At 40.6% G+C, this 18,456-nt stretch overlaps 1 protein-coding gene across 3 annotated transcripts in view; it reads left to right on the plus strand.

Moving 5' to 3' along the window:
• The window catches only part of st18 (ST18 C2H2C-type zinc finger transcription factor), a 131,323-nt gene that overhangs the window by 45,871 nt on the left and 66,996 nt on the right, over window positions 1-18,456 (plus strand). The window contains exon 1 of one of the 3 annotated variants that reach the window (XM_061920480.1): window positions 13,718-13,871. The exons of the other annotated variants lie outside the window; for them this stretch is intronic. Coding sequence (XP_061776464.1) covers window positions 13,769-13,871 — 103 coding nt within the window. The 5' untranslated portion in view covers window positions 13,718-13,768. Of the gene's footprint in view, window positions 1-13,717; window positions 13,872-18,456 lie in introns of those variants that run through there. 3 annotated transcript variants of the gene reach the window in all.

Consider the following 18,456-nt stretch of genomic DNA (forward strand, 5'->3'; position numbering starts at 1 on the left):
ATCCAATCAAATTGCAGGACAACCAACGAAGAAGAGCATTCAAACCATAGACATCTTATAAGTAGACGCAGCATTGGCTGCTGTGTCGCGAGCAATTTGGCCGCCATCTTGAAGTGGTGATGAGGAGCCTGCAAGCAGCCTAAACTGACAGTTGACAGGTAGAAAACAAAGATGCCGGTGTTCAGCGTTTTCCTTCTCAAATGAGCGGACTGTTTAAAATAGGAATCGTGGGATTACTTTTCACAAGTAGGATTTAACATTAACGTACTATTGGTTGTATTTTGTGAAAAGAATATTTCCACAGAGTTGAGAAGGAGCAAAGATCTTCAATATTTGTATGTGAAAATCACAAAGAAATATTTTGGGGGAGGATGACCCCCCTACAGGGGTTTGGTTTACAAACTTTCAGCCCCACCTAAAACAAAATTCACCAGCCGCCATTGATTATGATACATTCTCATTTTAGGCAAAGTATAAGACAATACTTTCCTAACAATATAAATGTAACCAGGAATAAGTCTTCCTGGTTACATTTATATTGTTTCTTCAATGTAACCAGGAATAAGTCTTCCTGGTTACATTTATATTGTTAGGAAAGTATTGTCTTATACTTTGCCTAAAATGAGAATGTATCATAATCAATGGCGGCTGGTAAATTTTGTTTTAGGTGGGGCTGAAAGTTTGTAAACCAAACCCCTGTAGGGGGGTCATCCTCCCCCAAAATCAACCAGGAATAAGTCTGGGCTTCACGGTGGCAGAGGGGTTAGTGCGTCTACCTCACAATACGAAGGTCCTGCAGTCCTGGGTTCAAATCCAGGCTCGGGATCTTTCTGTGTGGAGTTTGCATGTTCTCCCCGTGAATGCGTGGGTTCCCTCCGGGTACTTCGGCTTCCTCCCACTTCCAAAGACATGCACCTGGGGATAGGTTGATTGGCAACACTAAATTGGCCCTAGTGTGTGAATGTGAGTGTGAATGTTGTCTGTCTGTCTGTGTTGGCCCTGCGATGAGGTGGCGACTTGTCCAGGGTGTAACCCGCCTTCCGCCCGATTGTAGCTGGGATAGGCGCCAGCGCCCCCCGCGACCCCGGAAGGGAATAAGCGGTAGAAAATGGATGGATGGATGGTATAAGTCTTAAAGTCACAATATTCAAACACTAACATTGTTGGGTTGGACAGAATTTGGTTTTATTCTAAATCTAGTGAAGCAGATTGGTGGTTTTAGCTGACATAAAGACTTTCAGGTGTTTATATATGTTTAAATATTTGGAAGACGCTTATATACAAAGCGACATATATTAAAAATACATATAAAACAATCACTGTAAACATTATCATTTAAGAGAAGAATGTAATACAAAATATCAATACAAAGTGTCAAGACAGAATAAACTCTGTCTACAGGTCATTAAGATATATAAATATCTAATGTTTTCATACATTGTTTATGTAAGATATACAGTGGGGCAAAAAAGTATTTAGTCAGCCACCAATTGTGCAAGTTCTCCCACTTAAAATGATGACAGAGGTCTGCAATTTTCCTCATAGGTACACTTCAACTGTGAGAGACAGAATGTGGGAAAAAAATCCAGGAATTCACATTGTAGGAATTTTAAAGAATGTATTTGTAAATTATGGTGGAAAATAAGTATCTGGTCAACCATTTAAAGCTTTCACTGATGGAAGGAGGTCTTGGCTCAAAATCTCACGATACATGGCCCCATTCATTCTTTCCTTAACATGGATCAATCGTCCTGTCCACTGAGCAGAAAAACAGCCCCAAAGCATGATGTTTCCACCCCCATGCTTCACAGTAGGTATGGTGTTCTTGGGAAGCAACTCAGTATTCTTCTTCCTCCAAACACGACAAGTTGAGTTTATACCAAAATGTATACATGGATGATACAGCAGAGGATTGGGATAATGTCATGTGGTCAGATGAAACCAAAATAGAACTTTTTGGTATAAACTCACCTCGTCATTGAGTTTTTGCCCCACTGTACGCATGTATATATAACCTAATCATATTGTTTCTTCAATTTAAAAATAGCTGACCGTTTTTTTACCCCTTCTCTGGGATTATATTCCCAGTTTTGATCTCGGACGTCTGGTCATTTATAGCATACAAGAATATTCTATTACTGTTAAGCAAACTATGAATAATAACATGTTTCCTTTATCATAGCTACACGTATGACAAAAAAAACCCGCTTGAAAATCAGTGTTATTCAGTGAGGTAAGATTACCGGAAATTAAATTAATTTCTTTCACCGATGCTGAACAACCTACGGGTGTTTAAAGTGTTCCTTAAAAAAGGAAAACAAGCACACAGGCAGTCGAATGTGTGACACTTTTTACAGCTAAAATATTGTGTTAAAAAACATTATACACAGACAAACTCAGTGTCATGTTAAAAATCTGAAATGAAAGAATAAAACCAGTGAATATTGTCACACAATCCTCTGTCAGGCACTTCTCTGTTACACACAAATATCCTGCATATATATATATATATATATATGTATATTTATATCAACCATTTATAAGTAAAATTTTCTTTAAATCTGCGAATGCAGCTGAGATAGGCTCCAGCGACCCCCCGCGACCCAGAACGGGACGAGCGGTAGAAAATGGATGGATGGATGGATGTTTTATTTCCAGCTGACTGTTTGCATTGGAAGTACAATGTGATCATTATCAGACTCCAGTATAATTATGCACAGTTCTTAAAGCGTGTGGCGGGTCTCTCCCTTAGAGATAGGGTGAGAAGCTCTGCCATCCGGGAGGAGCTCAAAGTAAAGCCGCTGCTCCTTCACATCGAGAGGAGCCAGATGAGGTGGTTCGGGAATCTGGTCAGGATGCCACCCGAACGCCTCCCGAGGGAGGTGTTTAGGGCACGTCCAACCGGTAGGAGGCCACGGGGAAGACCCAGGACACGTTGGGAAGACTATGTCTCCCGGCTGGCCTGGGAACGCCTCGGGATCCCCCGGGAAGAGCTAGACGAAGTGGCTGGGGAGAGGGAAGTCTGGGCTTCCCTGCTTAGGCTGCTGCCCCCGCGACCCGACCTCGGATAAGCGGAAGAAGATGGATGGATGGATGGATGGATGGTTCTTAAAGCGGCCCGAATGTGCTCTGAACGTCACTTGCATGGGCAGTTCGATAAAGTAAAAACAAAGGAAGTTGACCGGATTCCGTAAATGAACAAGGAAGTTGCTTCAACTACTACTTTGCAAAATAAAAGTTGCCACAGCTTGAAAAACTTTTTTTTAACCTGAAAATAAATTAAAGTGATATAATGTTTGGATGAATAAATCCATCCATCCATTTCCTACTGCTTGTCCCTCTCGGATTATATAGTGAAATATATTTGGGAGGATTTTAATCTTTTTATGGCTTTTAAGTAGAAGAGACATGGATATCAGAGCGGATCTACGTTGATCTTTAATTTTTAAACTCACTTCCGTAAACAACTTACGCAATGTAATAACATGTAAGCAAATATTTAAGGGACGGTGTGGCAAAGTTGGTAGAATGGCTGTGCCCGCAATCTGAGCATTACTGGTTCAATCCCCACCTACCATCCTAGTCACGTCCGTTGTGTCCTTGGGCATGACACTTCACCCTTGCTCCTGATGGGTCCAGGTGAGCGCCTTGCATGGCGGCTCCCACCGTCAGTGTGTGAATGTGTGTGTGAATGGGCGAATTTGGAAATACTGTCTAAGCGCTTTGGGCTCCTTAAAAAGGGGTAGAAAAGCCCTTTAGAAGTACAACCCATTTACCATTTACCAATTATGCCACAGCATCAATTCCAGTCATTCAACAATAGCAACTTTATCTGAATCTATATATATATATATATATATATATATATATATATATATATATATATATATATATATATATATATATGTGTGTGTGTGTGTATATATATATTTGTATATATATATATATAAATATATATATACGTATATATGTGTGTGTGAGTTTATATATATACTGTATATATAAAAATTATATGTTTTTACTGTATGTGTATAATTATATGTATGTGTGTAAATAAATGTGTATGTACGTATGTATGTATGCATGTCTATGTTTGTATGTATATATATGTATGTATATATGTCTGTACATGTATAATTTATATGTATATATGAGTAGATATTTATGTATGTCTCTATTTATATATATATATGTATATTATGTGTGTGTGTATTTATATCTATCAATCAATGTATACTTATATAATTCTAAATCACGAGTGTCTCAAAGGGCCGCACAAGCCACAACGACATCCTCGGCTCAGATCCCACATCAGGGCAAGGAAAAACTCAACCCTAGGAGACAATGAGAAACCTTGGAGGGGACTGCAGATGTGGGGACTCCCCCACTGGGCAACTGGTGCAATGGACGTCGAGTGGATCTAGCATAATATTCTGAGAATCCATTCCATAGTGGGGCCAGCAGGAGACCAACCCAAGCGGAGACAGGTCAGCAGCGCAGAGACGTCCCCAACCGATACACAGACGAGCGGTCCACCCTGGGTCCCTAACCTGATCCCCCGCCCCTCCATGAGAGAGAGGGGGGCAGAGCAGAAAAGAAACGGAAAATCAACTGGTCTAAAAAGGGGGGTCTATTTAAAGGCTAGAGTATACAAATGAGTTTTAAGATGGGACTTAAATGCTTCTAACTGTTAACAGGAGGGCATTCCAGTGTTCTGGAGCCCAAATAGTAAATGCTCTATCGCCCGCAGACTTTTTTGGGCTCTGGGAATCACTAATAAGCCGGAGTTCTTTGAACGCAGATTTGTTGCCGGGACATATTGTGCAATACAATCAGCAAGATAGGATGGAGCTAGACTGTGTAGTATTTTATACATAAGTAGTAAAACCTTAAAGTCACATCTTAAGTGCACAGGAAGCCAGTGCAGGTGAGCCAGTACAGGCGTAATATGATCAAACTTTCTTGTTCTTGTCAAAAGTCTAGCAGCCGCATTTTGTACCAACTGTAATCTTTTAATGCTAGACATAGGGAAACCCGAAAATAATGCGTTACAGTATTCGAGACGTGACGTAACAAATGCATGAATAATGATCTCAGCGCAGCTAGTGGACTAAATGAACCTAATTTTAGCCATATTACGGAGATGAAAGAAGGCCGTTTTAGTAACACTCTTAATGTGAAACTCAAACGAGAGAGTTGGGTCGAAGATAATACCCAGATTCTTTACCTAGTCGCCTTGTGTAATTGTTTGGTTGTCAAATATTAAGGTGGTATTAATAAATGGATTTCGGTGTCTAGTAGGACCGATAATTAGCATTTCCGTTTTCTTAGCCTCGAGTTGCATTAAAGTTAGCGGACATCCATTGTTTAATTTCATTAAGACACGCCTCTAGTTGACTACAACCCGGCGTATTGGTCAGCTTTAGCGTACTTGCCAACCCTCCCAATTTTCCCGGGACACTCCCGAATTTCAGTGTCCCTCCTGAAAATCTCCCGAGGCAACCATTCTCCAGAATTTCTCCCGATTTCAACCCGCACAACAATGTTGGGGGCGTGCCTTAAAGGCCTACTTTTATTTAAACGGGGATAGCAGGTCCATTGTATGTGTCATACTTGATAATTTCGCGAGATTGCCATATTTTTGCTGAAAGGACATCGACGATAAAGTTCGCAACTTTTTGTCGCTAATAAAAAAGCCTTGCTTGTACCGGAAGTAGCAGACGATGTGCGCGTGAGGTCACGGGTTGTAGGGGCTCCTCATATCCTCACATTGTTTATAATCATAGCCACCAGCAGCAAGAGCGATTCGGACAGAGAAAGCGACGATTTCCCCATTAATTTGAGCTAGGATGAAAGATTCGTGGATGAGGAAAGTTATAGTGAAGCACTAGAGAAGAAAAAAAAAAAAGGCGACGGCAGTGGGAGTGATTCAGATATTAGACACATTTACTACGATAATTCTGGAAAATCCCTTATCTGCTTATTGTGTTAATAATGTTTTAGTGAGATTATAAAATCATACCTGAAAGTCGGAGGGCTGCGGTGACCGCCAGTGTCTCTAAAAGAAGCCAACGGAGGAGTAAGATCACAGCTGCCTTTTTGATAGCTGCTGCAGGAGGACGCTAACTCCGCACAAGTCTCCGGTAAGAGCCGACTTAATATCACAATTTTCTCATCCAAAAACTTGCTGGTTGACATGTGGTAGAGAAACATGTTCGTTAAAGCTTCACAACAAACAAAGAAACACCGGCAGCTGCAATCCACCGCTTTCCACCAACAGAATTCTTATTTATAGTCTCCATTATTAATTGAACAAATTGCAAAAGATTCAGCAACACAGATGTCCAAAATACTGTGTAATTATGCGATGAAAAGAGACGACGTTTAGCCGTAAGTGGTGCTGGGCTAAAATGTCCGCTCAACCAATAACGTCACAAATGCGCGTCATCATACGCGTCATCATTCCGCGACGTTTTCAACAAGAAACTCCGCGGGAAATTTAAAATTGTAATTTAGTAAACTATACCGGCCGTATTGGCATGTGCTGCAATGTTAAGATTTCATCATTGATATATAAACTATCAGACAGCGTGGTGGGTAGTAGTGGGTTTCAGTAGGCCTTTAAGAGTCCTCTACAACCTGTCGTCTCGCCCGCCTTTCCTCCATACAAATAGCGTGCTGGCCCAGTCACATAATATATGCGGCTTTTACACACACACAGGTGGATGCAAGGCATACTTGATCAACAGCCATACAGGTCACAATGAGGGTGGCCGTACAAACAACTTTAACACTGTTACAAATATGCGCCACACTGCGAACCCACACCAAACAAGAATGACAAACACATTTTGGGGTTTAACATTCGCAGTGTAACACAACAGAACCTTTGCAGCACTAACTTAACCCCCCCGCTACCACCAAACCCCGCCCCCCCCAACCCCACCCACCTCAACCCCGCCCAGCAACATAGATGACGCATCAGAATCTATCGTTAGGAATAGATCATTAGTAATTTTTGCGAGCGCTGTGTCTGTAGAATAATTTGCCCTGAAACCTGTCAAAGTTAGTTGGTGACGAACCTCAAGATGCAGAGACCGAGGCCGGCATTGAACAAGAAAACATGATTTAATTTAAACATTAAAATAAGAACAAACAAAAGGGTACTAACAAAGGACGCGCACGAGGCGGATAACAAACAAAAGGGTCTTTAGCATGGAAGCTAGCAAGTAACAAAAGGCTTAGCATGGAGGCTAGCATAAATAAAACAGTACAGAAATCGTTACGTGTTGTAAAAAGACCAAATAGGAAGCAGGGAACAAAAAACAGTAAGCTATAAACAAATACTGAAAGATAGCTTACTGCTACGCTGCAATGACTCGACATGAAACGACACGACAGGAGCGACAATACGGAATTCATTGACAAAACAAATCAATAATCCAGCACTCAACTGGAGGACAAAACAGGTTCAAATAGGATTGGACTGATTGACACCAGGTGTAGCCGGGTGTCATTCAGCCGCAGCTGTGGTGAAACAGCGCTCAGGGAGAAAGACAGGAAACTAAAAAAAATAAGAGCGCTGACAGCAACTAAAGACGGGAAATACTTAACACACAGAGGAAAAACTAAAACACTCACAAACTGTCAGTGGCAAGCCTGACAGTAGCCCCCTCTCCCATAACGGATACCATATGTTTTAAGACATGAAACGACCACCTCTGTGGCCGACAAGAGTATGGTGGCGCCCTCAGCTGGCCCACCATACAGGATGGTGGTGGCGCCCACTGCTGCTGGCCTACCGGACAGCGGACAGGATGGTGGCGACCCCTGCTGGCCCACTGGAGATAATGGTGGCGCCCCCTGCTGCTGTCCCACCGGAGAGGATGGTGGCGCGCCCTGCTGCTGGCCCACCGGAGAGGATGGTGGTGGCGCCCCCTGCTGCTGGCCCACCGGAGAGGATGGTGGAGTCTGCTGGCTCACCGGAGTGCGTGATGGAGTCTGCTGGATCACCGGACTGCGTGATGGCGTCTGCTGGCCTACCGGAGTGCGTGGTGGCGCCGTAGGTTGCAGACCCACCGGAGATGATGGTGGCGTCTGCCGGTCCACCGGAGATGATGGTGGCGTCTGTTGCAGACCCTCTTGAGATGATGGCGCCGTCTGTTGCAGACCCTCTTGAGATGATGGCGCCGTCTGTTGCAGACCCACTCGAGATGATGGCGCCGTCTGTTGCAGACCCACTCGAGATGATGGTGCCGTCTGTTGCAAACCAACTTGGACAAAAAGTATCTGTGCCTCCCCAGCTGCACAGCTACTCCTAGCGCCCCCCCCACCCCCCCCCCCCCCCCCCTCAAGGTACGGGTCCCAGACGTCCCCCAAGAAGCCAACATAGGCCAGGGATGGATGGGAGGGATTGCAAACTGAGGCAAAGCGTTTCCTCGATTTGGCCATCGTTTCTAAAACTTTGTTAAGTCTCTCTGCCATAGACATCTCTGCGGGTTCGAATTTGGCTGGATTATTTTGTCAAAGTTAGTTGGTGACGAACCCCAAGATGCAGCGACGGAGGCAGGCATTGAACAGGGTCAAATAGGAGCGGGCTGATTCACACCAGGTGTGGCCAGGTGCCAATCAGCCGCAGCTGTGGTGAAACAGTGCTCAGGGAGAAAGACAGGAAACTAACAAAATAAGAGCGCTGACAGCAACCAAAGACAGGAAATACTAAACACACAGAGGAAAAACTAAAACACAAACAAACTGTCAGTGGCAAGCCTGACAAAACCGGAGTGAAAGGGTTTAACGAGATTGTTAGATGCTAAATGTTAATTTAGCTGCTGTGCAACAATTTTTTCGAGGATTTTCTAAATAAACGGAAGGTGGGACACCGGCCGGTAGTTTACCATGAAGTCAGGATCGAAGTTAGGTTTTTTGAGCACAGGATGAATAACCGCTTTTGAGTGCTAAAGGAACAGTGCCAGAGGAAACTGATAAGTTTATAATATTGAACACTGATGGACCTAATAATAGTTTCCCAGGAAGTGGGTCAAGTAAAAATGTTGTTTGTTTTATCCCGTTTACACGTCGTAGGATTCCCTTTAATTTATAAGCTTATAGATATGTATATGTATATATGTGTGTATATGTATATGTATATATGTATATTTGTATATATGTATATATATCCATTTGTGTATATATGTATGTTTGTATATAAATGTATATATGTATATGTTTATATGATTGTATATAAATGTATATATATGTAAATATGTGTATATATATATATATATGTATATATATATATATATATATATATATATATATATAGATATGCATTGCATAAAGCCTATTATGTGCGCACTATTGACCAATGATGCACTGAAAATTTGTCCGCCAAAGATAGACTTTAGTCACCAAAACTCAATGTTGTGATGACGTATCTACTTTTGCTAGCGGGCTGTGTCTTACCCCGCACACACAAACAACGGAGCTTGACCAATGATGATGAAAAAGTCGTATTCGAGTCTCATTCATGTCGCATTTTTGTCTGAAGTCACATTTGAAAAGATCAGATTCCAATCAAATTCTGACTACATCCTGATGTATCCTGTATCTGATGCGAAAATATCAGATTTGAAGCACTTTGGAGTGTTTTGACTTGGAAAAAAACCCTGATATGTTACTTCAGGGCAAAAAAATCCGATTTGTTGTGCAGTATAAATGGAGCCTCAGTCCCTTCAGAATTTTGCAGGCTTTTATATTACAGCCGCAGCCTAAAATGCCCAAATTTTCGGTATTTAATGCTACAAAAGTTGTGATCTTTTGTGTCTTATTTTTTTAGTAATCAGATTGATATTCTCTGAATTTGTTATTTATTTTTAAAGTGTTCCTTGTAAACTTAACATTAAAAAGCAAAAGGATTCTAACAAAAATTGTGAATTGAAAACACAATGCATTGTGGTTCTTGCTGGATTCTGAATAGCTTATTTCCATGACTGAATGCAGGACTCTGTCCTAAAGTTGTGTTCTTTTCTTTAACAAGTTCAAAACATGACGCGAAAGTGCGACATAATTAACTGCCACAATGTTGGTCATGATCGCTTCAGAAAAAAACTATTTGGTGATATTTTGTCTCATTTCCAGTGCGGAAACAAAGCCAAGAATGTGGGGTTAGTGAGCTAATAAAGAGACGGTGAATAGTTTGGATACCAGCAGTGAGATGATTTGTTTATTTTGATACAGTCCCTTGATTTTTTTCTTTCGTATTATCCATTTTAGTTCAGTTTGTTGCTCTCTCTTACAATGCCGCTGGTTGCGTACATCCATGTAAACAAAGACTTTGTCCAGCGGCATAAATTGATTAACGTGGACCCCGACTTAAAGAAGTTGAAGAACTTATTCGGGTGTTACCATCAATTGTATGGAATATGTACTGAAATGTGCAATCTACTAATAAACGTTTCAATCAATCAATCAAAACAATGGCTACCCAGCCCACACAATGCAATGCGAAATCAGGTGCCCTTTCTAGCCCTATTCTTTTCTTTGGAGCAAACCTCTCACTTTAGTTTAATAAGCATTAACCATGTTGTGCTGTGTGCGTGTGAATCTTCCTTAACAAATATACGGGCGGGAGCTACGGAAACTCTTCGGGACAAAAAATATACCAGAGCAAGAAGAGAAAACCAATGTTTTTGTATTTTATATATTGTCTGCAACAAAACAACTTAAATTTCTTATCACTCAGGCCTAATTTCTGTCATGTAAATGCTGCTTTACCCTGGATAAATATATATAAATGTTGAATTAATATATAAAAACAATTGAGAAACAATTTCAGGTGAGTCCCAACAGGGCCGATGACAGGCTTCGGACCACCCGGCATCAGAAGCACTGCCCTTTTTAAAGTAATGAGGAAGAACACAATAAAATAATGCATTTTACTCATACAATAAAAATTGATCAACCAATTTTTCATCACAAATTTGGGAGTACTTGACATATTGTATGGGTTTATGTAACAAACTCAAACGTTCTGTTCCAGAGGTACATCCTACGCTTGTCCATAAAACATGTGAAATGTTATTGAAGTGTCTTCAAAGGACATCGAATAAACATATTGTGAGGTTGCTCACGGTCACACATGAATGAGCCCAAAGGGGATTGCTGGGACGTAATCTAATCATTGCTTTTAAGTGAGACACAGTGACATGCAGTGTTAGATAGTGATCCCCATGAAAATGTACTGCATCTTTTAAAAGAATATAGCCTTTCTGCTGACATTAACATAAACATTTAGTTGTTTGTCCTGGAGCCATATCAACAACACGTACTTATGTTTGCTTTCTTGTATTTGCATATGCAAATATATAATTTAAAAAAAAAGATAACTAATTCAGTCCTTTAATGTCACTTTTGATATCAAGTGAGCAACAATGATGCTTCAATACCACCAAGATGATGTGTTTATGTCATGTTGAAATTAACCACAGTTTAATATAGATTTTGTACGCATCGCTCCAATTCAACGGACCGGTGTAAATACGCTTTGTTTGGGTGTACAAACTGCCACATGACATTAGTCGCATTGTTTTGTGGAAATTGCAGGGTGCGCTGTTGAGTGAGTGGAGGCAGGGGGGTGTTGCTGAAGTTCCACCGCTGACATTTTGACCTGGCAGTGCATTAGAAGAACTCGGCAAACATATTTGTGTAGGTTTTGTTTCCAGGAGGAAGGTATGATGCTCCAAACAACGGGGTGCTGCGACACTTCAATCAGCTTACATAATTTGCAGCAGAATGCAAAAAGCTTTTAGACACACATGTGACCCATTGTAATACCTTTCTAAATGCAATCAAACACTTCCTACAAATACGAGGCAGCACTTTTAAAATGTGCACCCTTGTTTGACATGTAATTTTGTCCAACCCACTCCTCTTTCATTTCTCCATCAGCCCACATTTTCCAGCAGATGAAATAAACCCAACAAAAACAGAAGTTTTTGTTTTTATGCTGTCTCGCAATTTGTTTTATTTTGTGAACAGATGTTTGGCCCAAAAAGGAGAACATTACATTTTCAAATATGTCACCAATTCCTTGACACGAGTTGATTTGTAGTCTTCTGGCCATGCTGATGACATGAAATAATCTTCTCAGGCTTGTTGTCGAGCCTGCGGCGACATTGTCCGTCTTATTGGATAAGATGCTTAGATAGATGTTTCTTTACCTCCAATGCGAGCGTGTCTCCTCTCTTCCTTTGTGGCGTCTCCATGCCGAGTGCGCTGTGGCTTTGGCTCTTGAGGACAGTTAGAAATTAGACTTTCAAATGAGGCATTAAACAAGGTGATAATCAACCGCCAGGCCTTAAGTAATAATCATATTCACCAGACTTGCGTCAATTTGCCTCGTGAGAGCCGGCGTCCTCTGCAGTGGACGTTTGTGTTTGGCATTTGACTAAAGAAATAGACAACAACAACAAAATGTCCACTGCAGAGGATTCTGGTTCTCAGGAGGATATTGCACATATCACAGGAGCGGGGGGGGGGAAATGTGAAAATACATCATGACTACATATTGTCTTCTCACGTCAGTCCCTTGAGATTTGAGCATAGCGGGGGGGGTGATAAGCATGTTTGGGTGGCCCCTTCCATCAGCTGGGCTAGGCTTTTTTTTTTTCAATCTCAAACCACCGCCACCCTCCCCCTCTCTCTTTTGCCCCTCTTGCCCCCAGGCTCCACCCAGAAGTGTGGTCGCCTTTGTCATTGTAATCTGGCCGTGTTTGCTAAACGCTTCCACTGTTTACTCTCCGCTATGGGGGCTTGTATGAACAGGAGTCAGCAGGACGCAGGGTGACATCACTGAAGAGGGGGTTGGGTTGGAGGTGCATTTGTGATTTCTCAGGGCCCCCTTTTAATCGTTTATTCTACCCTGGCCTCGCTCAGGAGGCTAACATGGCCTACAGGGAGGAATTACACCTAATTACTTGAATAACGTCTCGGCGGCAGTCAATGGTAATCACCAAAAATCATTTCCAGGTCTTCCGTTGCCTTTCACTGATGGTTCAGTCTGACGGGCTGGGGGGGACGGGGACATAGGGGGTAAATGAAGCAGGAGAAATGAAACAGACTGACAGGTACAGACATTAAAAAGAGAGGGGGAGGATGAAATCAAATTAATGGACAAGGATTTCATATTGTCTATTTTTGTTGTTGCCGTAGTGATAAAGTCGCAGACATTGAAACTGGTCTGTTGAGCCATTGTTATCATCCCTGGCCATCTGCTGCTGAGGAGTGACATTCCCTCTCATTTGCATGATGAGTGATGTATGAGGAGGTTGGAAGGGCATATGCCTTGCTCTTATGACAAAGCCAGTGAAAGTTTTTTTTTCTTTCTTCCTCCTAAATACCACGAGAAATGAAGATGGACATTAAAAATAGATGCAGGAAAATTAGAAGAAAATACTACATATACATTAACCTGTGAGTCTTGTGAGAGTGTTAACCTTTTCCGTGCAAATGTGCGGCTACAGCGCTCTTGCATGCTGGAGTCGAGGCTGGTGCATCTGCCTCCTTGTGTGTGTGTGTGCCTGTTTGTGTGTTTTGCGGATGTGGGAGTAGAGCGAGGAGGGAGGGAGTTGGGTCGGAGGGGAGGGTGAGGGGATGGGCGGCTGTTGATGTGCAAATGTGCATCATGTTGAAGGGCTGTGAATGGGGAGGTGTGACGTAAAAGGGACCCGAACGCAGGTGCTTATCTCGAGGCTGTCAAAGGCACAGTATGTCATATTCCCGGGGACTACCTTTCAAAGCCACAGCACCAGCGCCAGCCACCACCAACATAACACTGGGAGGAAATCAAACTTTTGGGATCGCAGCTCTAGGTTGGTTTCAAAGTTCTCATGTATTTATTTCATGTACTTTGCTGAGGATCATCGGTGTCACATATGCGAGACGCAAAGCGTTTAAGCCTCAAAGCAGCAGCTGAGAAACTTGCTTAGTATCTTCAATTACTATTTTGCCACGCGGACCAAACACGTTGTTTGTATGGTATTTAAAAAAAAAAAAAGGTCTTGCTGGAAAGCGAAGGCAGCTTCGGTCCAGGTTTCAGACAGTTTGCAGGGAGATTAAACTGCTTTTTGGTGATGTGTGACCCATTTTTGATTGTCCAGATAGCATGAGAGAGTGTCTACCTAGATTAAATTTGCTTGTGTGTGAGTATAAGCTTGTCTTAGAGGAACACATGTTGGTATTGTGTGCGCAGACAAAGCATTGTCAGGTTGCCTGTGGCTTTGACAGTGACAGCTGTACATACAAGACCATAGAGCCTGATGGTGCACTTAAACATTGACTCTGTGTTCCAATAACATGTTTGTACAGGCTGGCAAGTAGTTTATTGCTTCCACTTTTTTTGTGTAGCAAGTCTCAAAAGATTGGAAAACCTATCTATTTCTGTGAATGTGCTTTAAATGTGTTCATATTTCACCAGGACCGTATACATTCCGTTCAAGTTGAAGTAGTCACACTTGAACAGTGGCAAAAGTTTGTAAAAGTATATGCTAATCTAATGCAGCATGTAACGTGATAGAAGCACGGTGTGCCTGTGAACTTTGGTGACACGAGTGGGCCTGATTTGAAAAAAAAAAAAAAATCAGTGGAGCCCGAAACACTCAACAGTCTCTGGAGCAACTATTGATTTAGCAGGACGGATGCTGTTTTAAAAAAGTTCATCATTTACTAGACACCTCCTGCACGTTAAGGGCTTACAATTCGCTTGATGACCCAAACTTAAGTTGCAAAATTGTTTGTGTGACAACTTAATTTAGGTTCTAGATAAGTAATATTCATGAAAAATTTTTGTTGAACTGACAAAGCTATATTTGATTTTTGACGATATGTTTCTTGCAGAAGTTTGCAAACTCTAAGTGTGTAACTTTTTCCCTTTTGTTTAATTATCGAACCTCAAACCTTGCTGAATTTCCCCCAGGGATCAATAAAGTACTTTCTATTTTATTCTATTCTATTCTAAAAGTACATGGGACAACCTCTGTGCCCTGACTCTGCTGTTAGGAAAAGCTAATAATAGGAAATTTCTCTCACTTTACTTACTTTTAATTATGCAAACAGTCCAGCCAATGTGGGAGGACTGTGTGTTAAAACAGTGATAAGTAAAAGGCATTATTCCTCATTGAGCCCCCTCCCTTCCCCCCACTTTCCCCTTGCCTTTAAAGCCCAGAGAGGTTGGTTGCTACACAACCAATCAATGTGACCTCCGCTCGCCTCCAGGAACTGTCCATGGTACCTGCAGCCAAACATCAAACAAAAACACTGCAAACAAACTAAATCTTGTACTTTTCTTTTCACGCAAACAATACATTTCCCCCCACAAGTATTGTCATTGCCTTTTTGTAGTTAATTGATTCTATACAAACGACAAAAATCCAACAACGTTGTGTTTACCTGTGACCCCAGGCACGACTCAAACTTCAGTTGGTTAATCCAGGAAAATGAATTATGGGGATTTAATTCAACGAGGTCTCAAAAATTATCCATCTGCTGTTGAGCAGCTGGCGAAAGGATAAATGTAATTAATTACTTAAGTTTTGATCAGTATTCTAGCGAAAGAGTTGTTTGCGTGTCCTAGTGTGGAAAACAAACAAAGCGAGGCAGCAGGGTCATTATGTTCTGTAAATATTATATTTACTTTTTATGAATTAGTGTCAGATTATTACCTTAAATAGTTTTATTTTAATATAAAATATTGGAAATATGCATGTATTCTAATTAAAAAGCTTTATGTAGATATGTATTTTTTTAATATAACAACAACTATCATGATTCAGTTATTCCTAAAATGCTTTTTAACCTCCTGAGAAGATGTTTTTTTTAGACATTTTTAGAAAAAAATATCTACTGGTTCTTAGAAAGTTATGTAAAAAAAACATGTTTAATATTAATTATAATTATATATATATATATATATATATATATATATACATCTAAGTATATATACATATATGTATATATGTATACATACATATATATTGATATATACATATATATGTGTATATGTATATATATAAATATTAATATATGTATGTGTGTATGTATATATATATATATATATATACATACACACATATATATATGAATTATATATATATATACATATTCATATATATATGTGTGTATATATATATATGTATGTATATATATATATATATATATATATATATACATATATATATATATACACATATATATACATACATACATACATATATATATATATACATATATATATACAGTATATATATATATATATATATACACATATATATATATTCATATATATATATATATATATTCATATATATATATATATATATATATATGTATATATATATCATAAAACATAAATAATCTAGTGGAAAAACAGTTTTTCATGCAGGGACTAGTTTATTTGATTGACAAGGCAACGTGACAAAATGAATATTCCACATTGCACACCCTCGCTTTGGACTAAATATATATTTGCGAATTTACCTTGACGACAGTGTACCTCCATTGGCTGCGGTTGGGTTTGTTGGCCTAACTATAAAGGATCTGCTTATACCCTTGTGGGTTGGGAAGAATTAGGATTTATGAATTTATTTCCTCTGTTGTATTGTTTAAACAGCTTTGGTTTAGTTTTGATCCCTTCCTCTTGCCTTTGAGGCTGTTCCACGGTGTCAGCTGTTGACTGATAGTAAGAGAACTGCCTCACAGTGTGAATGAAAGAAAACTAGCGGTTGGTAAACACTGATAAGGGATAAATAGAAAGCGGTCAGGCAGAGATAGTTCTGTGGGAGCCCAGATTGTGTGCGGTCTGTTAAAATGAGATTCTGAGCCTGTCCTTTTTATTCTTCTCTCCCCTCCCCTCCCCTGTGCGGCATTTGTCTGTAAAATCTCCAGTGACCCGGCTCGCCAATCCCAGGCCGCACCATTCTCCTCTTTTTCTATTTGTTTTGTTTTCCAACAAGGGTCAAGTTGGCCAATAGACACATTCTTGATGCTTATGGACAGCTGTCATGACTTCAAATGCTTATGTTTTTTATGCTTTTGCATAAATGACTTTGGTAAAGTTACCTATAACCACAAAGCGGGTACTTTTCTTTAAAGTTGTTCTGATCTTATGTCAATCCAATTTCTTATTACTGTAGTCGTCTTTTCCTTGTCTTCGTTTTCCACCTGATTAAAAAGACCTTTGGAGCTCTTTACTGGAGGAGCACCATGTGGTGTGTTTATACAGAAAATAATTCAGCCCATTGTAGCCCAGCAGCTAATGAGATTGGTTGTTACGTGAATGACACAAAGGCTAAAAAAAAAAGGCTCCATTGGTGTTTCGGCTGAATATCATGAGTGTGTCGACACACTCTCAGCGCTGTGGACGAGCCTATACCACCTCCATCGTATCTTCTGCTCCATCCCCTCCACTAGGATATAAAAGAAACAAGTTTAAAAAAGGAGGGTCTATGGTAAGTTGAGCTTGCGGACATGTTAAAGCGGGGTAAAAGTACTTACGTCTTGTGTTTGAGGCTGCTCTGTGGTCGTCTCAGATAAGTAGATTTGTGGGAGGGTCAGTATCCTGGGGACTCAGAAATGGAATGATCACATTTGGGTGGCTTTTGCTACTTATGTTTAAGATCTGGCGTGTGGACTGGATGGTACAGTAGGTGCAAGTGGAGTATTTGCAAATAAATAATTTCCTCACAAGAGGTGCAGCGTTGAAGTGTATGTAAAAAAATGTCTTTTTGCTACAAATGCTGAACATTTGGTACCTGCTCTGATCCTGGAATGCTAGTAGCAATGTCTGTATTATAAAAATGGGAAGTGCATTAGCTTATCATGCTCTGCTGTTGATCTAGAAAGTGGGTTAAAGTCCATTGTGTGTATTGAAGCATGGACTTAAGTCAAATTTACATTTTGTTAAAGATTACTCCCTTTTATTGATGCCCATAATCATATTCATGGACCATCTGCTGATTTGGCAAGCATGGATCAAACTCCCAAACAGCCCTCCTAACCTTTTAAGTACAAAATAGTCTGGCTTAACTGTGTGGGCCCAGAAGTGTGTGTATGTGAGAGATTGTTTGGATATTGGATAATACTTAATTTAGATCCTCCAGGCTGCTCGTGCCATATTTCATTTTATCGTGATCTTCTTATCAAGATCTCCTATCTTTGGTGGCAAACCACGCTTGTGTTTAAACAACTGAGCAAATCACGGACAACGAGCTGAGCAAAATGTCGCCGTAAGGATAGAGAGCGGATGAAATTCAGTTTATAGCCGTCGCCATGGCTATGTAGATTTCACAACGCAGTATGTCATAACTGGACGGCCGTGCGAACACCCTAGAGTGTCATAAACACCGCTGAAGCTTCTTGTTTATTCTTTTGTTTTACTTATGAGCTAATTCTCAGCGTGCG

Source organism: Nerophis ophidion, linkage group LG14 (genome assembly GCF_033978795.1).
Source record: "Nerophis ophidion isolate RoL-2023_Sa linkage group LG14, RoL_Noph_v1.0, whole genome shotgun sequence".
Taxonomy (NCBI): domain Eukaryota; kingdom Metazoa; phylum Chordata; class Actinopteri; order Syngnathiformes; family Syngnathidae; genus Nerophis; species Nerophis ophidion.